Source organism: Penicillium oxalicum, chromosome II (assembly GCF_001723175.1).
Source record: "Penicillium oxalicum strain HP7-1 chromosome II, whole genome shotgun sequence".
NCBI classification, from domain to species: Eukaryota; Fungi; Ascomycota; class Eurotiomycetes; order Eurotiales; family Aspergillaceae; genus Penicillium; species Penicillium oxalicum.
The window spans coordinates 105,813-129,752 of NC_064651.1; the positions used below are offsets into that span (position 1 = coordinate 105,813).

At 50.4% G+C, this 23,940-nt stretch overlaps 10 protein-coding genes across 10 annotated transcripts; 5 read left to right on the forward strand and 5 right to left on the reverse strand.

Moving 5' to 3' along the window:
- Positions 1-1,452: 1,452 nt before the first annotated feature.
- POX_b01970 (Beta-mannosidase B) lies at positions 1,453-4,252 on the forward strand (the record flags this gene model as incomplete). The annotated part of the gene is made up of 5 exons (XM_050110892.1): positions 1,453-1,574; positions 1,654-2,607; positions 2,657-3,087; positions 3,147-3,382; positions 3,455-4,252. 5 exons carry the CDS (start codon positions 1,453-1,455, stop codon positions 4,250-4,252), a joined length of 2,541 nt encoding a protein of 846 aa, XP_049971238.1.
- A 2,509-nt stretch (positions 4,253-6,761) lies between these two features.
- On the forward strand, positions 6,762-7,937 carry POX_b01971 (uncharacterized protein; the record flags this gene model as incomplete). The annotated part of the gene is made up of 4 exons (XM_050110893.1): positions 6,762-6,888; positions 6,959-7,088; positions 7,166-7,695; positions 7,756-7,937. 4 exons carry the CDS (start codon positions 6,762-6,764, stop codon positions 7,935-7,937), a joined length of 969 nt encoding a protein of 322 aa, XP_049971239.1.
- A 529-nt stretch (positions 7,938-8,466) lies between these two features.
- On the forward strand, positions 8,467-9,315 carry POX_b01972 (uncharacterized protein; the record flags this gene model as incomplete). The annotated part of the gene is made up of 2 exons (XM_050110894.1): positions 8,467-8,642; positions 8,706-9,315. 2 exons carry the CDS (start codon positions 8,467-8,469, stop codon positions 9,313-9,315), a joined length of 786 nt encoding a protein of 261 aa, XP_049971240.1.
- A 1,379-nt stretch (positions 9,316-10,694) lies between these two features.
- POX_b01973 (uncharacterized protein) lies at positions 10,695-11,335 on the reverse strand (the record flags this gene model as incomplete). The annotated part of the gene is made up of 3 exons (XM_050110895.1): positions 10,695-10,867; positions 11,035-11,135; positions 11,196-11,335. The coding sequence occupies 3 exons, from the start codon at positions 11,333-11,335 to the stop codon at positions 10,695-10,697; spliced, it is 414 nt and encodes a 137-aa protein (XP_049971241.1).
- Positions 11,336-12,437: 1,102 nt separating this feature from the next.
- POX_b01974 (uncharacterized protein) lies at positions 12,438-12,761 on the reverse strand (the record flags this gene model as incomplete). Its single annotated transcript, XM_050110896.1, has 1 exon — positions 12,438-12,761. One exon carries the CDS (start codon positions 12,759-12,761, stop codon positions 12,438-12,440), a length of 324 nt encoding a protein of 107 aa, XP_049971242.1.
- A 291-nt stretch (positions 12,762-13,052) lies between these two features.
- On the reverse strand, positions 13,053-14,401 carry POX_b01975 (uncharacterized protein; the record flags this gene model as incomplete). Its single annotated transcript, XM_050110897.1, has 2 exons — positions 13,053-14,182; positions 14,281-14,401. The coding sequence occupies 2 exons, from the start codon at positions 14,399-14,401 to the stop codon at positions 13,053-13,055; spliced, it is 1,251 nt and encodes a 416-aa protein (XP_049971243.1).
- A 1,049-nt stretch (positions 14,402-15,450) lies between these two features.
- On the reverse strand, positions 15,451-16,537 carry POX_b01976 (Thiosulfate sulfurtransferase TUM1; the record flags this gene model as incomplete). The annotated part of the gene is made up of 2 exons (XM_050110898.1): positions 15,451-15,508; positions 15,573-16,537. 2 exons carry the CDS (start codon positions 16,535-16,537, stop codon positions 15,451-15,453), a joined length of 1,023 nt encoding a protein of 340 aa, XP_049971244.1.
- Positions 16,538-16,860: 323 nt separating this feature from the next.
- Positions 16,861-17,230, forward strand: POX_b01977 (uncharacterized protein; the record flags this gene model as incomplete). Its single annotated transcript, XM_050110899.1, has 2 exons — positions 16,861-17,002; positions 17,163-17,230. The coding sequence occupies 2 exons, from the start codon at positions 16,861-16,863 to the stop codon at positions 17,228-17,230; spliced, it is 210 nt and encodes a 69-aa protein (XP_049971245.1).
- A 1,084-nt stretch (positions 17,231-18,314) lies between these two features.
- Positions 18,315-19,355, forward strand: POX_b01978 (uncharacterized protein; the record flags this gene model as incomplete). The annotated part of the gene is made up of 1 exon (XM_050110900.1): positions 18,315-19,355. The coding sequence occupies one exon, from the start codon at positions 18,315-18,317 to the stop codon at positions 19,353-19,355; it is 1,041 nt and encodes a 346-aa protein (XP_049971246.1).
- Positions 19,356-19,908: 553 nt separating this feature from the next.
- Positions 19,909-23,600, reverse strand: POX_b01979 (Kinesin-like protein bimC; the record flags this gene model as incomplete). Its single annotated transcript, XM_050110901.1, has 3 exons — positions 19,909-20,868; positions 20,924-23,071; positions 23,136-23,600. The coding sequence occupies 3 exons, from the start codon at positions 23,598-23,600 to the stop codon at positions 19,909-19,911; spliced, it is 3,573 nt and encodes a 1,190-aa protein (XP_049971247.1).
- Between the last annotated feature and the right edge of the window lie 340 nt (positions 23,601-23,940).

Consider the following 23,940-nt stretch of genomic DNA (forward strand, 5'->3'; position numbering starts at 1 on the left):
ATGGGAAATTGCCTTGGCCGCCTTGATTTGGGTAGTACACTCCCTCGAATGACTCATGAGCGCCAGTTAGTATGAGGACGGTGTAGTTTGCCAGCGGAAGGACTGGAGACAACCGCCCCCCTCTTTTTCGTTTTCTTTTTGTCCGGGCCTTTGTTTTCTCCAGGAATGCATGTACGTATATGGTCCAGTCCAGGTGGGGAGCGCCAGGAAATGAGCCTACTAGAATAATGGCCGGTGACGAATGGCCAGACAGAGCAAGACGCCGGTCGACCTGAGTCCCTCCGATGCCGAGACATGTGTTCCGGGCAGCCTCTCCTCCTTTGAGACCAGAGGCAATCATCGGATCAAAGGAGGCGTGGAGGAACGATTCCGCCTGAGGAGTCTCCATCGGGCGACACATTCGCAAATGCCGGTCCAGTCGGCATGTGCACTCATCGCATCCGGGGCAGACGCGACGTCAAGATGATCATGGTCAAGCCCACGAGCATTGTCATCTACCCCGCAAGACAAATACCGTGAGATTCTTTTCGCCGTGAACCCCTGGGGAAGACACGGAGTGGTGTGGGCATGCATAGAAACATTCAACGTGGCTCTTGGGGATTTCCCGTTGTGGACGAGGAATGCGGAGGAATGTACAGAACTGTACGATGGAGCGCCGTTGGGTCCCGCTGTGCTGCCGAGTCCCATGGGGAACCCAATCCTTGTCTGTTATTGGCTCGGCTAGAGGAAATCACTCTATTCCTCGTTCACATTCGGTTTAGCGCCAGGACGGAGGCCGCATTAGTGGGTTTCGACATGCACTGGAGTGAAAATGGGGCAACCGCAATCTCAAGTCTCCTCGGGGTGAAGGGTCTCAGCCGTCAATGCGAGAAATCGCACATTTCGACAGACGTTGTGTCGAAGGGGGAGCGTCATCGATGCGTTAGAGTTCAAATTATGATTCAACGCGCAGCAGCGTTCCGCGCTCGCCATTGCGTGATTCTGGAATCGAGCAAGTTTGGGCCCTCGAGGCTGACGGGCCCACGAGTCAGGGAGTCAGACGTGCCAGCAGCTCGGCGGAGCTGCCTCCGTGACCAAAAAAGCGTCTTCTGGATGAGGGGGAGGGAGCGGTCCTCCGCTTTTCAGCCGGTTTGGGCCAGCAGCTTCCGTCCATCGACCGATTTGCGGTCCCATGCCCACCCTGCGTCCATGGGAAGGACCAAACGGGGCCATCGAGTGCGATCCAGAGGGCGACCTGAGCCTCTGGCCACCTGATCAGGCAATTAGTGGGAATATGTCAGCCAGGTTATTCAGGCATAAAAGTCAGGTGGTCTGGACCTCCGTTCCCAAAGAGGAAGTACCGTGAAGGAGGTCTTATCGATAAGATGGGGTTAGCTGTGTCTAAATAGCTTGCATCCCCCTCCCAAGTGGCCCTACATGTAGTAAAACAGCAAACGCAATCTTTTGATCGTGATGGAATTGAGTCGTCAAGTGCTCTCCACGGGGTGGAGCTTTCGGGATCGCGATGGCGAGGAGTGGATGCCTGTAAAGGCGGTACCTTCGGTGGTACAACAGGATCTCATGAACAACAACAAGTAGGAACTATCCCATTCGGTCACGCTTTCCGATCTTGAACCTGCCCCAAAATTTGACACGTACCGTTGCATGTGCTAGGTTAGATGATCCATTCATTGGATTTAACGAGTTGAAAGCGCGCTGGGTGAATGAAAAATCATGGGTATATCGCAATACCTTCAAACGTCCCCAAGTGCCCGAGGGATGCTCAATTGATTTGGTTTTCGATGGCCTCGACACTTTTGCCACTGTCAAATTGGATGGAAATGTCATTCTGCAGAGTGACAACATGTTCCTCGGTCATCGTGTCAATGTGACCGAGGCATTGGAGGCAGAAGGTGACCACGTGCTAGAGATCGAGTTCGACTGTGCGCTTCAAAGGGCCCGCGAAATTAAAGCCGAGCATCCGGATCACATTTGGGTTGGGTTTAATGGCGACACATCACGGCTTGCTGTGCGCAAAGCTCAGTATCACTGGGGCTGGGACTGGGGCCCCGTCTTGATGACTGCGGGCATCTGGCGACCCATCGTCCTCGAGGTATACACAGCTCGGGTGGTTGACTTATGGGCTCAGACCCAGCTGGCTGCTGATCATCAGTCGGCCGGGATCACCGCCGTCGCCAAATTCGACAACGCCTCAGGTGGTGACTTTACCGCCCGGTTCAGCCTGAGCCTGAACGGCAACGAGATTGCTGCTGAGGAGGTCCCCGTATCGTCGGAGAATCAGGCCAAGATGACAGTGAAGGTGGACAATCCCAAACTGTGGTGGCCCCACGGATATGGGGAGCAGACTCTGTACAAGATCTCTGTCTCGCTACGCCCCCGCAATACGCAGGTCGCAGAGAGCTCAAAAAACTTCGGCATCCGAACGGCCGAGGTCATTCAACAACCCGACAAGCATGGAAAATCATTTTATTTCCGCATCAATGGAATGGACATTTTCTGTGGTGGCTCCTGCTGGATCCCCACAGACAGTCTCTTGACCAATGTCTCGGCTGATCGGTACCGAAAGTGGATTCAGTTGATGGTGGAAGGCCGGCAGATTATGATCAGGTATGAACGATCTTGGATGCTCACGGAGTGCGAGGGCTAACTTATTTAGGGTATGGGGTGGTGGTATCTATGAAGACGCCGCTTTCTACGAAGCCTGCGACGAACTGGGTGTGCTGGTCTGGCAAGACTTTATGTTTGGATGCGGAAATTACCCCACATGGCCCTCACTACTCGAGTCGATCCGTGAAGAAGCCATATACAATGTGCAGAGACTCCGACACCACCCTTCCATTGTGATCTGGGTTGGCAATAATGAAGACTATCAAGTGCAGGAATCGGAGGGGTTGACTTACAATTATGAAGACAAGGACCCCGAGAGCTGGCTCAAAACGAATTTCCCTGCTCGATACATCTACGAAAAGCTGTTGCCCGAGGTGGTCGCTGAAAATTCACCTAGCACTTTCTACCACCCTGGCAGCCCCTGGGGCGATGGAAAGAAATCCTCCGATACTACAGTTGGTGACATGCACCAATGGAATGGTATGTTACTCAAAGGCCCAGGGGGGGGACGCGTGTTGCTTAACTGACACTATCACTAGTCTGGCATGGTACCCAGGAGAAGTATCAAATTTTCGACACCCTCGGCGGAAGATTCAACAGTGAATTTGGCATGGAAGCGTTCCCTCATCTGTCCACTATTGAATACTTTGTCGAAGATCCCAAAGATTTGTTCCCTCAATCTCATGTGATCGACTTCCACAACAAGGCAGACGGACATGAGAGGCGGCTTGCCACTTACTTGGTGGAGAACCTGCGGACGGCGACTGACCTCGAGGTAGGGATTTCTTTTCTATTTGAAATCCATAAAGCTTTACACTATTGAGACTTTGACTGACTTTCTCGTTAGACATACATCTACCTCACACAAGTCGTTCAAGCTGAGACCATGATGTTCGGCTACAGAGGATGGCGTCGACAATGGGGTGACGAGCGACACTGTGGTGGAGCTCTCCTGTGGCAGCTGAACGATTGTTGGCCCACCATTTCCTGGGCGATTGCCGATTACTTTTTGAACCCCAAGCCCGCCTATTACGCCGTCAAGCGCGTCCTGAACCCAATCGCCGTGGGTGTTCGTCGCGAACACCACGACTGGAGTGTCGCTCATGCCCAACCCCCTCGCACTAGCAAATACGAGCTCTGGGTTTCAAGCAACAACCCCGAAGCGGTCCGCGGTAGCATTGAGCTTCGCTTCCTGTCTGTCAACACAGGCCGCGACATTCGAACCCCGATCCTCCGCGAGGACATCGTTCTCACGGCTAATGGTACCACAAACATCATCACAGACGGCCTGCTCGACCATATTGCCGAACCTGAACCTCACGTCCTCGCTGCTCGCCTGTGGGTAGACCACAAAGTTGTCGCGCGAGACGTCGACTGGCCTCAACCATTCAAGTATCTCAATCTTTCTGATCGCGGTCTTGAGGTGCAACTAAAGCGCTCTTCTCCTGAAAAAGCCACATTGATTGTTAACTCGCGCAAGCCAGTGAAGTGTCTTGTAATTGAAGAGCAGGAAGGAGTTAGGATAAGCGATAACGCCATCGACATTGTGCCGGGAGACGAACAAGTGATTGAGGTGACCGGACTAGGTGATAAGTCTTTGAAGTTCCGTTATTTGGGCCAGGAATGCGTGGAGCTGGTTCAATGATCTGCCGATCTAGCCGAATTATGATTGTTCCGAGTCTGAAAGTTGACCGTCCATCTAGTAGTCAAATAATGAGACACCGGTAGTTGTAAAATGATGAAACGCCCGTAACAAGGTAGTCACAGTGCCCTGAGCTACTGCGATGTTGTAAAGAGTGAACTCTTGCAACAACCTTTGACGTGTATTTCGCTAATTCGACGCTTAGAACCGTACTCGTTGGGTCTCGCAAATCGTTTCGTCTTGAAATTGATGTCTGCCTATTCGGGAGGATTCTTTTCACGTTTCTCGGGATGCGTTAGGTCACCCCTTCACCATTCGAGTATCACAGATGAATCGAGTCCATGAAGCTAGTCAATTAAAGTTATTTAATGAAGAAATGAGGGGTGGAGAAAGACAGAAAGCAGCACAATACAAGATTGAAAGCGTAGACGAATATGTTCTTGCTCGGTGCGAGCAGAGATCAAGAGAGGGTGCACGATTAAAGGTGTAGTTGACATGGATGAAGATTGCGCATGCTCTACGCCGTGGCACAAACGGGCCTTATTCATTCCCTAGGTCCTTCTCGTCCTCCGACAGCCAGGTGGCATAAGTACTCTCTTTTTACCTCGATACTTGATGGAATGCACTATTCGACGGCCCAGTTAAGCTTCGTATCCGAATTAAGTTTACCTCTGCTGCTACTGAATTCCGTCTAGCACAAAACAAGTAAACACGAAAGATCTACTGTCAACTTTTTGATTATCTTCGTTCTAGAGCACTCGGGGCTGTTCAATTATCCATGATTTTGTATTTTTAATCCAAATTCAATCTTGAGTGATCAGAGATTCTATGGCAATGACTCCTCGGCGCAGCTCGGCCTTCTGAGGAAACGGAGTCGGGTCCCTAAGCATAACAGGAAGTGAAGCCCGCATCGTGATTGAGAATAAATTGCGACTACCTAGGTCTGCTTGATTCTGAAAGAGACTGGCATTCGAGTCTCATTTTACATTCACAATCATTCAGAACGACGCGTTTTCATAGACAAATGACTCGACAAGACGCGAACTTGTGGAGAGATAGAATCTTCGCCGCGTGTCTCCCATGGGCGGAATAAGATACTGATATGCCACAAAGGTCCCAAAATAGCAACATCCATTCAATCCAAGCTCTCTGTCGATGTTCAGCTGAGACGACCTCAATCGTTGGGGATGCACCCATTCATACAAATTAGCCTTCGCCTCGCCCATGTAGTCGTGATCATACAAATTGATCTGAAGGGAATCCACATTGTAAGCGTGTGCATCAGAATGAAAGAAAATTCGTATCCACACCGTATGCATATTTGATCTTCTAAAGCTCACCTCAAATTCGTCGCTCTGGCGGTGACGACAATTACTGGGGTCTATTCTCCTCAATACAGAACCTCCTTCAGGTTTCTATAGGAAAGATCAACTTCCCGACGTTGCTCTTGCATATTTATTGTCAGATATTGTCCAAACTGCCTACGCTCATTTGTATTCCAGGTTGTAGAGCTGATCAGTTATGCATATCACGCTCAACATATAGGATCATAGTCGCTCAAAGCAACGGCTCAGACTTCTGCTTCATGTTTCAACAAGAATGAGAAAGCACATAACGGTTGAAGAGCATCTCAAAGATAGAACATCTTTTCGCACGGTATTCAATCTTGATTGATAACACTGCAAGCTAGATCAATGTTCTCAGACGATAGGATCAATCATAGTGGCAGAGATAGACAGATCAAAACGCAATAGACAAGCATGGTGTGTTTTCATTCACTCCGAATTGTTTGAAATGCTCTTTTCAAAGTGGGTTTCCGCCCATTCGGTATCGGGTGGTCCTGCTTGCTATGTTGTTGACTTATTTCGGTATTCCGAGCCATGTGGCTGATAGTCAGGTAAGCTTACATCTCGCTAGGCTAGCACCTGGTAGGTTATGCAACTTTTCTCTTATGTCCGGCACCACCGTCAAATCCGTGCTTAGACCGCAAAATCACAGTTCATAGGTACTGAAATGGATGCCTGAGTCTTGTTTTCCATCTTTTTTGTCTCCTGTATATGTTCTTAAATGAACCTGTGCATGCGTTGCTACTGCTTCCATTTCCACTCCGAGTGCAAAAATACAATCATAAGTCCTGGATGATAAGACCGAGGGTACTTATCAAGATGACCCTCTCGTCATCTGTCAAGAGTGAGGTCAGAACTAATCAAAGACTGAAAAGCGGATGATATGCGAGAGTTGGCCTGACTGGACAGCTCTGCCGAGGATCGGCATCTGGCACGGCAGCGGGAATTGCCCCTCAACGAGAATGGAACATGTCAACGTTAAGCCCAACGACACTGCGGACACGCGTACTCAAGTTTTAAAGCGTCAAAAATTATCTTTCGACCTCGTTTTTCGCAAACCTTTTATTGTATTCCGCCGCTGGAAGCTTTATTTGTTGAACAGATATCACTGCTTCACTGTTTCTGGCAACCGTTCACTTCGATACTGAAAGAGCTAAAGATTGGCAATGCAGACTTCACATCAACAAAAAGCAGCGGTGGTTCGAAATCCAGGGGATCATTACAATATTGAATTTTGTGACAAAGTATCAATTCCCAGTCCTGGGCCACACGAGGTCCTGGTCAAGCTCAATTGTACGGGCATATGGTAGGTTTCGTGCCCCTCTGACCTCCATCATATCGGATTTTTCATGTCTAATTCAAGGCCATGAAGTCATTCTGAAATACGCGCTGTCCGAGGCTGGGGAGTTTACAACCCCATCATTGGTCACGAGGGCGTGGGGACGGTGTCAAAAGTTGGTCTTCATGTTTCCTCATCTCTGGTGGGACAAAGGGTAGGCATCAAGTGGCTGTACAGCGCTTGTACAGAATGCTCCATTTGTCGCCGAGGGCTGTTTCAAGCGTGTCCCAGACAGCAGAATACCGGTCGTCATGTTCCGGGTACTCTGCAGCAGTATACCATCGCCGACGCACGATTCCTCACTAGAATCCCAGAGGGTCTTTCGGACGAGATTGCAGCTCCGCTTCTGTGTGCAGGTCTCACCATGGCTGGTGCTCTCGCTCATCTTGATAGTGAGTTGCAGACTGGTGATTGGATTGCCATCTCAGGATCTGGTGGCGGACTCGGTCATCTGGGGGTGCAATTAGCCTCGAGAGTGAAGAGGTATCGTGTCATTGCAATCGACACCGGTGACGAGAAAAGAGATCTAAGTCTCTCCTCGGGCGCAGAATCTTTTCTCGATTACAAGACCGAAGACGTTGCAAAGCGGGTGAACGAATTGACCGGGGAAGGTGCCCATGCTACCATTGTTGTTCCGGGCACAAAAGAAGCTCTCCAAATGGCACCGAGTTTGGTCAGAAATCTGGGTCATATTATATGTGTCGGTCTTCCGAAAAATGAGATTGAACTTCCCATCTCAGCCACTCTTTGCGCCGCGAGAGGTCAGTCCAGTACCGTTCGAAGTGATTTCGGGATGGACACCCACAACTGACGCGTTGCAGGGCTTACAATCCGAGGTTCCTCGGTCGGATCGGAGACAGAAATGACAGAGTTGTTGCAGCTTGCTGTTGGGGGAGTCATCACCCCGGCAATCAAGGTCTTTCCTCTGGTCGATACACCAGAGCTTATTCGACAAATCGAGAGGGACGAGATTCTTGGGCGAGCTGTCGTGAAACATCCGTAAGACCGGTTGTGATAAGTCTGTTCCCGCAATACCTTCTTTACGATCTATGAGAGGTCCGGATCTTCTTGCAAGATAAGTAAGAGGACCAGCGGACGGAATCAGTAGCGGGCCTCCGGCCTGAGAGACTGAATTTCTGGCCACTCCTGTCCGTGTCGGGATGAGGTGCGTTCATATGCAGATGCGACGTTGATTGCCATACAATTATTGCAACGTGCTTAGCATTTATCTTACCCATCAGAGAAGTCATATTTATATGCTATGTTGGCCATATCAAACGTTCGACCCTGAAATCATAGGGCCGAATGATATAGTTCTTCGGTAAACCTTGTCTAACTGAGCCGAAAATAAAAACACCTGGAGCCCTCTTATCAGACAACCGCCCTATCGATAAGGGACATCACTTATCTCCCGACGTCGATCAAAGATAAGATGCGGCAATAAGTGCAATTCCTCACTTCAATAACCTCGTCATCATCATCCACTGCGCAAGTCCACATTCTTCTTTCGCCTCATTCTTTTCTGTGACTCAATGGGTACAAAGCGCTCTTGGGAAGGTCAAGCAGTGGTAAAGATGGCTTCGTCAGAGTCAGCTAACCCCACACTCTCGATCTTCGAGAATTTCCGCGACGAGCTCGACGAGCATCACGATCGCCGCGAGCGAGTCATCAAAACCAGTCGCGATATCACCGCACTCAGCAAGAAAATGTAAACTTACCCCATCCTTTTTTTTTCGTTGTGACCGAATCTATCTCTAACAGTGACCCCTAGCATTTTCGCTTTGCAACGAGTACGAGCCACCAAGCAACCCATCCCGCAAAATATCACCCAAGAAAACGACACCCGTCTCGAACAAATCCACAAACATTTCGCCTCCATCGCAGCCGATCTAGTGGGTATCAAATCGTGGCGTTACCAAAGACAGATCAGCGGCGGTGTCCAAGAATTTATCGAGGCCATCTCTTTCGATCACTACCTTCGCACCGAGACATTGATCACACATGCCGAGGTCTCAGAAAAATTGCCTGGGATCTTGGTCACTGAAGAGGACTATCTGATGGGCATCTTTGATCTTACGGGCGAAATGATGCGGTTCGCAGTAACAGCCCTGAGCTCGGGCAAGGTAACTCCGACTGATGCTGCCAAGGCCGGTGTCCTCGTTGATCTGCGAGCAATTCGAGCGCGGTGTGAGGCATTGAGTGTTTCAGGGCGACACCGTGCATCCATGTATAAGGATCTCTCGAAAAAGAAGGAGGTCATGCAAGGTAGCGTGGAGAAGGTTGAGCGAGCCGCGTATGGAATTTTGGTTCGCGGAAGTGAACGGCCGAGCGGGTGGACGCCAGACTTATCAGGGCCTGCGATGGAAGTTGAGACGCATTAAATCAAAAGACATGCCTGGATGGAATGTGACCACGACAAGACTCGTATGGGTTCATTTGTTTCCAAACCAACGGGCCTTTACCCCACCACGGAACAAAAAAAAAGAAGTATAATCATTTTATGACCTGGATTCGCGCATGCGCAAACAGGCAATTGACCTTGTCCACCTCTTGTTGACATACGGTTTGGAATGCCGAGTAGGGGACCATGTCGTAGATCAACACATAGTGACGAGAGCCTGTCCGTCTTTTCACCAGTCACTCTATCGAGGAGCCTCAGCCCCACTTGCAACCTGATACGATACACCTCAGGTCTCAATCTCAGCTATTTGGCCACTAATTGATTGAAACTGTGTTCAAGAACTCTCTGCTACCAACCGTCCGTTTACAAGTACACATAAATTGCCTTGGAAGCTACAAGTGGTGCTCAGATACTCAATCCACTATTGTCAATTCAAAGAAGTAACCCCATCGCACTTTAATTATATGGTAGTCGCGTCACACATGCATCGTCTAGCCAGGAGATGCATATATCTTGGCCACTTTCTCTCAAAATCTTCCACACCTCATTTCCCAAACCTCGATGATCTTTCTTCCACCGAGGGGTAACTGTGAGAATGCATTCATTATACTGTGCCCTCTGATCCACTCACATCCACTTCAATCTCAAGGTTGTTGGTTGATTTTGTGATACATTTTTGGTCATCATCGTGATTATGCTCCACGCTACTCTTTATCAAGCGTCATCGAATAGGTAAGCTACCAGGGAAGAGTCTTCTTCGAGGAAATTCCGCATCAATTTAATCACAGAGCTTTTGCGACATGTCGCAATGCGATGGAATTTTCCACATTCGAACAGCAAGGGCTCTACAAGGTCTGCGAGACGAGTACCAATAAATGGACAACGCGACGAAGGTCGACGAGACTGTTCGTAGTATCTCTGGTATCTCTCAACGCGAACCCTTTCTCTTCACGTACTAACAAGAAACCGGATCTTGAGCAAAAAAAATCGCACTCGACTAGAGCTTGTGCGTAGTAGATGGGGGTTGCAAGTTAATCTGTGGGGACGTTTGGTACACTCGATACTAGCGTCATAGTGACATCACCATCTCCGTTACATGCTTCCAGGGCAATCGCTCACAAATGATCGCGATGGGGAGATTGTGTGCGATAGAGGAGTGAAGAACAGGAATCATTAATGAGAATACGAGACTGTGGCCCAAGGCGTGGTGGCAGGCAGGAATACAATCGTTGTCAGCCCCAATTTTACGGTGGGGTCTTTCCAGATAAAGGGAACAAATGCCGATGATGCCAGATGATCCCGCGCAAGTAAAAGAAATCAGTGATGAGGACAGCCAGAAAAACCGATCATATAATCTCATCAAGCCGATCGAGGGTCTTCATCTTCCGTCAGGATGCCTTGAGTGATCAGCGTTTCTGGCTGAGGGCGATTCTGAATCTTATGCTCGAGATTATCGGCTAGCATGTGGCGTTCGAGCTCGCGGGCTTGAGCCTGCAGGGCCGGTGCGGCGGTGGTCGCGGGGAGGATGTTCCCTTTGCTCGTCAGTAGAAGGCCATGAACAGGGATTGGATGTCGCAGAGACCGCCAAGCATGGAGCAGAAAGCAACAACATGTAGTCGGAGGCGGCAATTCCATGCTTGCAAATACTCAAATTAAGTCAAGGGGAGGGAAAGGAAAAGGAAGAAAAAGGGAGATATACGCTCCACCAGCTCATCTCGGTCAGGCCTCTTCTCCAGATTTTTCTTCAGACTATCTGTGGCACGGTGACGATCGAGCTCCTGCTGGGCTGACTGGAGGGATCTGGGGCGTGAACATTAGCCACATGGACAATGCTAACTTGAGAGCGATCAGGTTCTGTACGGAGCCAAATTGGTGTCAAGCAGGATATGGCGGTTCTTTAGGTCCTGCATATCCGGGCGCGTCTGGAGGTGCTTCTCCAACGAGTTGCGACGCTCGAGGGGTGCAGCACTCAATGGAGTCTCATCAATAGCGGCAGACATGATGGAAGAAAGGTCAGTGTAATGCAGTCAGTGAGAGGAAGAAGTTCCACGCCTGGGCAGTTGGTTTAGCAACGTCGGTGGAGACGAGTGGGGAAGAAATAGAGAAGGTGAGAGTGGAAATCTGAGATCTGCGGCTTATCCAACGTGATGCGGGGAAGATGGCCCCATGCGTGTGGCCCACGGCAATCAGTTGACAAGTTGACGCACCGACGCTTGGCGCCTGTCCGCTGCTGGCATCAGGTGACAGGCCATGGCCCGTCACGGTTGAGGGGAATCCGGCCTGTGAGGATTTGTTTTTCTTCGATCTTTGCGTGCTGTTGACCACCTGTTCAAGGAACCCCATTCCATGACCTGCGAGGCACTGCTTCACCTTGGCGATACGGAGCGACTCTCGCGTATAATGCTGCGGATGCGTGTCGTGAAACATGACACTCATCGCAAGATGCTGTCCAGTGGGCGACACGTCCCACGACGGAGATTCGGCACAGAATGGAAACAGTGCAGTGTGACTCAATCGGAGCACTAAACGCGTCAGGAGACTTTGTGAGACGAGACATATGATACTGTCTGGTTGGAGAAATGTGTCTAAGAAAGATAGTCGTCATCTGCGACTTGTTTATCAGCCAACTGCGATTTTCAAGAGCCAACCCGGGTCGACAGCTGAGACACATTGGATTAGCAGGAGACACCATCTTCTTTCGCCATAGCGCGAGCTTCAAGCAACAAAAAGATCACCCTTGTGCTAGCCGCATCAGTACAGCCACCATGAGAGAGTCACCGGAACTCAAACAGGAGGAAATTCAGGAATCCCAAAACAACACTTGCTTTAGGATCCGGTTTATCCTCAGCAGATGCAACTTACACCCTTCCCGGAATCTAATCTTTACAAGGTGTGATGAACTGTCTCCTGTGAGTAACAGCGCAATCCCCCTTCGAACATCTTATTTCCCCGTGTGATAATTTTGATCTGTAAGTTGTGAGGCTCCTAGAGACTGCTTTCAACGGTCTTGTCAGGATCCTCAAGGGACTTTTGGCATACTTGCTCAGTTGCTCAAAAGCACAGGTACCTTTGTCACGGACCTCGACTTGATAGCTACTCAATTTAAGGGAATCCTACAGTGTTCAGAAGATCTCTAAGTCGCGCAAGCAATAATGGGCGAAGCAAAACACATCTCTCGAGCATTGTGCGTTCTCCGCCTTGGTAGTAGATTCGATTAAATGCACTCTCGCCATCACGACTGCGCAGAGTTTGAAGAGAAAGCAATGTCCCAAGATTCGAGACGAGCACAAAGCCATGAGCAATCGATCCTTTTCCTCCAGGTAATGGTTTCAGGGAGCAAAAACTGTTTGAGAAGCGACGAATCCTCACGAAGGGGGACCCATCGGACATGTAAGCAGCGCGCTCATGTATTCCTCCGGATCTCATTGGTCACACAATGATGCGCAGAGTTTCCAAGTTTGCCCAGCTAGCTTGGACAGCGATAGCCGAGGGCCAGGACGACGAGAGGTAAAGGTGTATCGGGGACGAGATATCGCAAGCCCAAGGAGAACCCACAGTGAGGATTCTCCGTCACACGATCACTTTCGGTGTTGCTAAGGAGACATAGACAGACCCGTTCCAGTTCTTGGTATTCAGTGATTTGCAGGATTAGAAGGTCCAAGGTCTACCGGGAAAAGTTCGATAGAATCGACATTCACCAGGGACCAGGGCTTGTAATCAAGGAACCCAAAGCTTACCCTGACCGCGGCCGCTTCCACGTCCAGCAGCCCGGCCGGCACCTCCGCGGCGTCCATTCGAGCGACGTGAGGCTCCCGAAAGACCACGAGCAGCGCCTTGCTGGGTGCTCAAGTCTACAGTGGCAGGATCCTTCTTAGCGCTGCCGAGGGATCGGCTGAAAGAGTTAGGGTCAATCGGTCGTGTGGGAACTTCCACGGGGGTTTCAACAGCAGCTGGCGCAGCTTTCAGCGGTGGTTTGCGAGAGCTTCCGGTTCGAGCTCCACGAGCAGACGAACCTTTGCCGCCGCGGCCGCCGCGAGGAACAAAAACAAGCTCATCCTCGTCGGATTCGTCCTCGTACGAAAGGAGAGTCTTGGGCTGCTCAACAGGGTGAGCCTGGACCTTCTCGGCGTACTTGCAGCGATTTTTGTACTCGCGCTCTTCGTACTGAATTGCGGTACGTAGCTGGAGAATGTTTTTCACTGCGATGCCGAATTTCTGGGCCCAAACCTGCGTCATTCGGTCATTGGTCACCAGGATACAGCTCTTGGCAGAGTTATCAGCATCTGGGCCACTGTGAAGCCTCCACAAGAGCGCACTCAGAAGCGGGCGTAGCACTTGTGGAGCGACTGGAATTGTAGAGCCCGACTCGGTACGTCGATGACCCGACTTGGGTGCTTCCTCGGGCTGAGCGGTGCTGTTCTCATGCTGAGTACACTCGGGGCTGGTGCGTGAGCTGCGGGAGGAGTTGCGCGATCCGGGAGCGCTAGGACTACCGCCAGAAGTGACAGATGCGACCTCGTTATCTTTCTTGAAGTTCAACTTGCTTAGCAACATCTGCGACAAATCATGCGGGTCGGAATTGCCGTTCATTTTGGGCGAGCCGTCCGGCGAGGACTGAACGGGGTCGATATCGGTAATCGCTTCCGGTTCCTCCTCGAACTCGGGTAAGAAGAATTTCTCCGCATCCTCCCATCGCTCGTACTGTTCCATGGGGCCTTGCAGGGCGACTCGGTTGGCAGGAATGTGGTCTTTACCGGAGGTGACTCGGTCAAGGAAGCGCACGGCCTCGCGGGCGTTTATCGCGGTTTGCGATCCAGCTCGCTTGAGTGCGTGGAGTCGCTCAAGGGCTGTGCGTAAAGTAAAAGAGAGAGAAAATTAGCTGAGCCTGCAACCGTGAGGAATGTCATTGAAAAGGAAAAGACCCTCACGGATCAAAGGCACGTACTGTAAAGCGGGACAATGAGATCGATGGCACCATTGGTAGTCCATTTCTTGATCTCGCTAATGTTGGTGGTGAGAGCCGTCTCGTCCAGAGCGCAGTGGAAGACCTTGCGTCCGGTGGACATGGCGGTACTGGGAACGAGTGTCTTCGAGTTGGGCAAATGGAAGAGTCAGGATATCGGTGTAGTGCCACAGAGGCTCCTAGACCGGAAGACTGGATGGTTTGACAGCCGCGACTGGGACGTTCAAAAGAGGTCAGCAGAGCGACCCGATGAAGGAGGTTCCAATGATGGCGGGACGCATGAGAATGTGGGGGCGCTGACTCGGCCTACACTGGTCGGCCGGCGTGGCGCGCGTGGAGAGGGAAATCAGTCACTCACAATGAGTAGCGTGAGGGTATGGTAACATCTGCAGCATCTTCAACCTTTGAGGAAAGTGGACAGAAGAGAAGCCGATGGAAGCGTGGTGCACGCTGAGGCTGATACTTTCAAGGTTCTTCCCGATCTGTGACGATGAGCTGAGGTATCCCGCTCCGGGGCATTTGCAGCCTTAGGCCAAAAAGATGAAGCTGACTAAGCTTTCTCCCTTAATACTACTGCTGTATGTCACTGGTAACTCTAGACAGGCTGTAGGTGGGCGGGCAGTGTCTTTAGAAGCAAATTTACGGTACTAATTGCAGGGTCCGCAGGTGTCGGTACCTCATATGTATTTAGTGGTACCGGCCCTGTTGGATGGATCAAGGGAGTATAATTTCTACTTAACCAAGATAGGAGTTATTCGCGTGCCAGTTGGATTTCATGGATTTCCGGTTCCAGCTGATATCTCTAGACTAGGCAGATACCACACGACTAGCACAGAGAATGGTAAAGGTTATGGGTTGGTGATGTCGGGAAAGGGTATGAGCTTCAATATCTAGTATCTCATGGGGGTCATAACTGAGGCGCCTAGGTATGTACAAAGCGAGACAAGTAAGACACGGTTGAAAGATACGTCAATGATCATATTCCAAGGTGATGAAAGAAAAGATTCCCAGGCAACGCATCTAGAAGACAGCTGATGGAGTATCGTCTAAGAAAAAAAATGCAAAAGACTGAGTCATACTTTCACAAGTCATGCGGCCATGACCCATGTGAATCGCTGCAGGGTTACCAGAGTCTAGTGTCGATCAATTGTCCTAAGACTGGACTTTCTTGATCAGATTATCCGACATTTTCACTCGTTGAGCCCACTCTCTGTACTTTGGTTAGCCTTTTGCTCCTTCCACGCAGGATTTGCGCACAGGGGTACTCCACTTACGTCCAGCTGCCGTCGTATACCCGGCGAAGATTAGGATCACCATACTCTGCGACACCAAGGGCAGTCTCAATGACACTTGCTGTGACGCCTGTCCCACAGGAGCTGATGATCGACTGGGAGGGATCAACCTTGTGGCTCTCAAACACTTCTCGCAGCTGGTCCTTTGGCAGGTAAGCTTTCGTTTCAGGATCAAGAAGTTCCTGGAAGGGTAAACTCTTTGAGCCCGGAATGTGACCTGACGAGAGACCAGGACGTGGTTCAGGGTCAGATCCGGCCCAACGACCATAAGACCGAGCATCCAAGATTTCGACCTCCTCTGCGCCCTCTTTCCCGTAGTCCAATGCAAGCTCCTTCATTTCACGGTAGGCGATCACCAATTTCGAGTCATATGTCGGCACGGGGTACTTGCTTTTCTCAATTGGAGACGGCTCACCACTCTCGGTAGGAAATCCTTCTCGTACCCAGAGACGGTAGTTGTTCAGAACATGGACGTTAGGGTGTCCAAAAACACGCAATGTCCAACCCACTCGCGGAGCACTGAAGATGCCTAACTCGGCAGTATCGTAGACAACCACCTCATCGTCACGACGAATACCAAGTTCGCTCATTGCCTCAGCAAAAGTCTCACATGTGGGAAGCATATGAGGATAAGGTGAATCGTGATCTTTGACCCCGTCGAGGTCAAAAAAGCGGGCGTGAGGAATGCGAGACTGCCGAAACAAGTCAATGCCTTTGCGACCTTCTGGGTCATTAGGCATGAACCAAGCAGCACATAGGGGAATGACCCGGGGTGAGGTAGAGATCTTCGATGTCGGGTTCTTCTTGAGAGCTTCGTTAAGCTCGGCCGGGGTCACTAGGTACGAAGAGAACGAGATATTCCGCGTCTGAGAGGTCATAGGAGACGTGGCAGCCATCTTTGTGCGAAGCGCCCGAGCCTGAGAAGCGCCAAATCGAATTCCCATCATGATGAGGATTGAATCCGAGGGCTAAACGTGTGCCAACGCAACCCCTCTGTTTATTGTGAATTGACAGACTCAAGCTGTGGAGAAGGTGCGGAGTAGTTGCTTAGGTCTCATGTGATAACGGAATAAACAAAACGGGGACAAACCTTGATAAGCCGATTAGCCGATAGGCCGATCTGCCGATAAGTGAAGTCCGTCGGATGAAGCGATAACCAACACAACTTCCCGTATGTAAGGCTGGCTGCACGTGACGCCCTCTGCCATCATTGCTTGGTCCTTGGACTTGTCTGAGAACGAGCCGCTCATCTTGATTTTCACAATCTGTGATGAAGGTCACTCTGAAGGAATGGAATGCGGTTGCCACATGGCACTGGGATATGCCTGAAGATGAGGTGTGCGGTATCTCCCGTGTCCAATTCGATGGGACCTGTCCGACTTGCAAATTCCCTGGCGATGAATGCGCCCTGTGTAAGTGGCACGCCTGTACCTTGATGCTCAATCTCTGTTTGCTAACCTCAGTATATTTGAGTTAGTGATCGGAAAATGTGGTCATTCGTTTCATATGGTCGGTCTCTTCTTCTCGCATTTTACCCATTCTCTGGCATGAGTTGACTAACAGAGGAAATAGCATTGCCTGATGACATGGATTCGTCAAGATTCGTCAAAGGGATTGTGCCCAATGTGCCGTCAAAGTAAGCAACACAACACGCTAGGTACCACTTCAACTGAAGCTTACTTCTTTACCCAGAATTCGAGTGGGTTCAGGAAGAGAAGTAAACGTCACGGCTCCAAGGGCCGTACATACTTCCATCCTGCTGGCATCAAACTCGCGTGCAGCACAATTTATGATTCTGGTATACCCATCGGCGTCTGTCTTTTTTCTTCATCCTTACCACCTGTCAAACAAAACTGAGCCTCCCGCTATGAATGAGTCCTATACAAAAGGATTGTTTGATCATATTCCTTTTCAGAGCCTTTACTGCCCGAATTTGGATTTACGGCAACGGTCTCTGTCTTGTTTCTTACATGGTATTCGAGACTACTGGTTACCTCCAGGAAGCCAGCATTACGCATCCATCTTTGTATGACTTGCGTTCCATCGAGTCGTCCATGTATACCCAGCAGGCTTCATTTCCCTCAGAAGTGGCTCTGGTCCATATGTAGAGCCACCGAAACCCTAACCAATCGTTTAACTAAATATAAAATTGGCTGCGAGGCCTTTGTTTTGAGGAGTCTTATATCAAGATCCACATGTGGGTGGGCACACAACAAATGATGACGGTAATTCCCTCCGCGGGGAGTGAAGATGAGGAGTGGAGGTGACCAAGAACTCGAGACACCGGTGACTTGGGCTGATAATGGTCATTGTCTACTGTTTCATCAACCAGGCGGGAACGATTGGCTGGCAAGAACAACATTGAGCGCTGTGGGCAAAGAAAATGGGCTGCAGCTGGCACCCGCCGTACTGGGCCGTTGCCACCTATTTCGTTTCTGGATTAGGCATTTCTTGTTGACATAAACCACCTTCGACATTCCCAGTGACTAGGTATGCATGCTTTGATTGCATTAAAACGTAGTTCAAGTGCTCTCCAATGCATTCAGATTCTCACGGAACCTTGAAGTTCGAAACAGTCCACTTTAAATCTGCCAGTCATATCCTGGTAATATCACGTGCAAGACGGCGATAAGAAGCGGCCTATGTCATCCATTATCGCGTCCACTGAAGTACAGCCTCCTCCACCTCCATCATCTTCATCTTTCCGGCCATGTAGAAACGGACATGGCTGTGAACAACTCAGCCGTTTCCCTTTCCTCCCCTCCACAGGCATCTCCTGCCGAAAATGCAACTCAACCGAAAGATACCTCCTTTCCTAGCACTCGGCCGATCGGCGCCTCCGACGGCCATTGCATAGATGAGGCCGCCTCTCAGCATGCTTTACCCATAAGCTCATCTCCCCACAACGGTCCCGCCGAGGACACCAGGCATCAACAAGGGCAACATCCGCCATTTCAGCCTTTCTTCACGTTGATCCAAGATGCTCAAACTTCAGAACACTTCCATCCAACTGTACATTACATATTCTCCGACGACGACACAGACATAGTGACGGAAGCTGCTTTGCGCAGCTTAGGGACACAACAAGATGGATTGCCGGGGCCGAACCTTTCAAGAAAGGTGTCAGCCACAGCTCATAGCTCTGAGGGACCCGTTGAAAGTCACAAACCTTCATTACTCCCTCCGCCTATCCCTGGCGTACACGAGCACTACATCGTCCTCGACATTGAGCCCGTTTCTGCGACCACCGGTGTAGCAGAGGGCCCGAGACAGGCGATAGCCATACCAAGCACTGCTGAGACAGCTGGCCTAGGGTCCATATCCTCATCTCCCGCGAAAATTGCGCCGCCGTCAGCATCTCCTATCCCGAGCATGTCGCAAACCAAGTACCGCATTACATCCGCGAAGAGTTTCTCGCCGTCGTGGCAGGTACTGAATAGCGAATTGGTTCCAGCGCCAACCTTCGACAATCACGAATCGGGCGAGGCACCAGAGCATGAGTTGATGCTCAAGATTCTAGGGACGGAAGGGCTACCCTTTGACGCAGAAAAGGATCAAGACGAGCGCGTAAACTCCCGGCTGGAGCACATGATGGATCAATTTGCAAAGAGAATGCGTGAGCTGCAGATGGTGATTGACGCAGCGGACATTGCTCCCTCGCCTCAAGAAAAGGACGAAAATGGTCAAAAGTCCGATTCGGCCGAGCAGCAAGAGCCAACAGATGCTCATCATGACAGTGGAGGGGAACCCAGCCTTGAAGACTGAAAGTGGGCCCATCTTCCAGAGAGTGAGGTTTTTTCTTCTTTGATTTTGGCTTCATCTGCCGGCGATTTTCATTGCCTATGCCCAGGACCAAGAGACCTGGGGAGATCTACAATTAATGTGACAGTAATCTAATCGACAATCCATGTCATTTCTCTACCAAATTTGAGTGGCACTCGTATGCCTTTCTATCCTCTCCCCCGCTTCGTTGCGAATTTGACCTAGAGCCATCTTTGAGGGGTACATGAGGTCGATAAGACTGAGAACTGGGATTTGCAGGAAGATAAAACATAATGAAAATTTAGTGAGAGTGCAAGTGCTTGAGTCGATTGTTCATGGCCGAACCTATCGACCCGGACTAAATGAGACAAGCAAAATGGAACAAAGGCAGTTGACTTTGTTTTGACCAAGGCCTCGAACTCCGAAACATAGACGAGTGACCAGCAACGTATGGGTATCACAATGTACAACTTGAAAAATGAATGAAAACTCAAAGAGGAAAAAAGCACTGACGTGTGCACGACGAACGGAAAAGGCGCAGAGAACTCGGTTGCGATCATTCTGCGTTGCGAGGCCTAAATCTGCGCCCTCCAGCAATGCCTGACGGGCGCACATTTTCTCTGCCCTCCATCATACCAGTCATCCTCCTAGACGCCATTTTGGGGGGCAATTTGGATTCTGTCGGAGGGTTACTCGAGGCAGATCGACGGCGCTTCTGAGGCGGCTGCTCAGGTTCGTCGTGGTCGGGCGTGCTGTCGAGATCCACGGAAAGTGGGAGTGTAGGGGTTTCAGGTTTGTGGGCAAGCTCCGATTCATCATCTGCGTGATGCGCGATGGACTTGGCGACGTTTAAATCGACTTCCCTAAGGCCATTGTTGGAAGACTTGATTGCGGATGGCGGATGGTGAATCCCTACCTCTTCCGCGGCGTCGCTATAGACAAATCCTTTGGATGGCGAAGACATTGGCGAGCTTGGATTGGGAGCTTCTTCGGGCTCCTCACTGAATGGAAGCGCTGTAAACTGCTTCGATGTTCTATGTCGAGTACGAATGCCGTCATGTGCTTCCGTACGGGGCAAATCTGTGCCGTACTCATACTTGCGTTTTTTGGGAGTCGCTCCCGTTGGGACGTACTCCTTGATAGCATGGGTCTGAACGTGAACCCGCAGATCGGAGAGAGGCTGTCGCACTTCTTCCACGAGAGGGGCAGTAGCCTGCCCAAGCTCGTCCGTATGCATCTCAATGTCTTCCTGAAGTCGGGCCACCTGCTCTTCAAGGCTGTCCAGTTGGTCCTGGATGACAGCGCGTGAATTTCTGCCGTTGGTGGCCAAGTTATCCAAACTGCTAAGCTGCGCCTCATGGAAGCGACCATTGTGAGACCGAGCTGTAGCGACAAAGTCATCAAGAGCTCCCATTTGCTTGCTCATGTCCTCCATTTGGGCATCCACAATCCGCACCGTTTCTTGGTGCACAGATTCTGTTGCCTGCTGAATGGTAATATTGCGTTGATCGAAAGCCTAGAGTAACATTTAGCTCCACCTTCTATTTGTTGGAACCAGGGGTTCAACTCACCTCCCAATCATGCTGCATCCTAGTTTTCATCTCATCCTTGGACGCGTTGACGTCTTTGGCGAATTGCTCTTCCTTAAAAATCCACTCATCGATTTGGCGGTCGTACTGAGCTGTGGCATGCTCCAGGGAATCACCAGCCGCGGAAATGTCAGTTCGCACGACATCGTACTTGCTCCTCAGACGTGCAGATTGGCGCTGGTTCGATTCTTCGATTAGAGCCTTGATCTGTGACATCAAAATATCCCGCTCTCCCTTAGCAGCCGCTTGCTCTTCCTCCATAACCTGGGCCAGACTTGAGGATGCCTTTCGACTGGCCTCCACTGACTGGCGATTGGCATCCTGAAGCTCCAGTCTGAGCTTGTTGATCTCACTCTTTTGTTGATTAATATGCGAGATCATCTGCTCAAACATTGACTTGACGTCTCTGCCGAGAGAACTATATGACGCATGGAGCTGCGAGTGGAACTCGGTGAACTCCCCAATAACTTCCTTGGAGATACGACCAGCAGCGGCTGATAGGCCATTAAGACCATCGCCTACCTTGGTCTTGACGTCCTCTCTGAGTATTTTGATTTCCTCAAGAACCTCATTCATTTCGTCGTGGGCACTATGAGCCTGCTTCTTCGCATTTAGCTCGACTTTGTCGAATGAATGTGCAAATTGCTCAAGTTGAGATCGAGTGCTTCGCACAGCATTGAGTTCCTGGCTAACGAACTGGTCGATCTTAGTTGACATGCTCGTGAGAAGAGCCGCGTGCTGGGCTTGGAAATTGCCGATGCGTGCGTCTATCTGTTGAGTCACATCGGTGACTTGGCCAGTGGAATCCTCCCACATTTGACGATTCTCGTGATCTAGATTGTTCTTGCGATCAATTTTTGCGTGTAGTCCATAGATGTCCGCAACAGTGGTGTCTAGGCTCGATAACAAGGTGGCACCGACGTCGCGAAGTTTCTCTTCCGTAGCTTGGTGGGCTCTCCTCAGAACAGTCTCCTCATCCAGCTTCTCGGATGTGTTCTTGAGTGCTGATTCGGTTTTCTCAAGGATGTTTCTGGCGTCTTTTAGCTTGGTTTGTGTGTGCTCGTTGTCTTGCTTCAAAGTGTTGAAATTGGCTGTGAGCGCAAACAGTTCCTGCACCTTGTGCCGCAGGCTGGATTCCATGGACTCTATCTTGGCCCGTTGTTCTTCATTCACAATCCTTCGGGATTCGCTCTCCATTGTAAGTTCTTCATAAGCAGTGGGTGTCAAATATACACCATTGCGGTGACGCGTAGCGATCAGCTCACTCTTGAGCTTTTCGATTTCCATGCCAATCTCCCGTAGCAGCTTATTCTTCGAAATAATGGAGTTGATTTGGGGTTTGTTCCGTATATTTTTGGCCCGAAACGCGTAGTCCAGTGTTGAAATAGTCTCCTCCAGGTTGTTCTTGGCGGGCGAGACTGTCGCAATGATGCATGTTTTCGTCCGACCACCCAGGGAATCTTGCAGCAAGCGAGTGAGTTTTGACTCGCGATATGGGATATGTGAGCTCTTGTCCACAAGTGCATTGATGACCCGACCCAGAGTCAAGAGACTCTTGTTGATCAAACCCGCTTCGGTGGCTCGCTTGTTTTCGGCACCACTGCGGCCAATGTTCTCGCTACCGGCTAAGTCGACCAGATTGAGTTTGCCTGAGCTCACGTATTCTTCGCCAGATTCGGTGGTTCTCTTGATCAGGACTGTGATGGTGAAGACGGTATGACTACGGGAACTCAGGTCATTGCATTTGGTGGCCGCAACCTGACGCTTGTGGCTACCCATTTGCAGCAACTTAATTCCTGTGGTTGCCGAGTCGATATATGTTTCCTCCATCCCCTGGACAGAGGTACCGAGATGGCCCTTCTTCTCGTTCTCGTAAATTTTCAGTTTCGTGTTGTCGTCGGCGGCAAGGAGATCTCGAAGCTCCTCATTATACAGTTCGATGAATGAGCACTTCACTGTGCTTTCGGTGTCTTCGAGTTTGTGGAAAAGAGAATAAAGGGTCCGTGGAATGATACCAGCGTCATCTGACAAGATACCCAGTGTATCTGTCATGTCTCCTGACATCGTATAGGTCTTTCCTGTCCCAGTCTGTCCGTACGCAAAGATTGTACAATTATATCCTGCGAGCATCTTTCGTCATCTCGTTAGTATGAACCAGGAGGCTTCCCATATTCGATCACCGTGCGCAGCTCACCTCATTCAATATTGGCATCACAACTTCCTCATACACAATTGTCTGATCAGCGGCAGGCGAAAAGACCTTGTCAAACGCATAGGTTTTGTTTGATACTGCATTCGGACCCATAGACAGATCAACATTTTTGCCGCTCACACCCTCCGTAGACAGCACAACTCCACTGTTCTCTTTGATTTCGCGCTCATTGCGCCCTCGACATCGCACCACCACATGGATGCTTGTGTCCTCGTTGATCTCCCGTTCGAACTCCCTATCTTTTCGTTTGCTGATTGGTGTGGGCTGTTCTGCGTTTGGCTTCTGCGGACGTGTAGCGGAAGGCGCAGTTGGTCTGGCAAAAGCGGAGGGCGTGGGCTGACGATCAGGGACCGTGGATCCAGCTCGTCGAGTCGGCTGGCGCAAACCTGAGCGCCTGGCGGCGGCGGCGGCAGGAATAGCCGTGTTTGCCCGTGCAGGGGCGGGCATTTGGTCGGTATTGACAACTATGATTCAAATGATGACTCCGTTGCATAGAATTCAGAAGTTCCCTAATTCAAATGGTCGGTGTTCGGGCATTGGTTCGTGGATGGGGCACGACTCGTCAGGACAGTATGTGCAGAATCGGGGATGCGTGGGCATCGTTCAGGCAAAACATAAACAATCATCACGTGATACTGTGACCAGTCTCCACTCGTTGATTTTTGTCAACAACTAGTTACACTCAAATTTGGCGATGCATCGAGCGGGGCTCATTTTATTGCCCCGAATCAGTCATTTCACCCCACCTCATCTTTCAACAACGTGTAGCCCTCAATATTTCTGAATC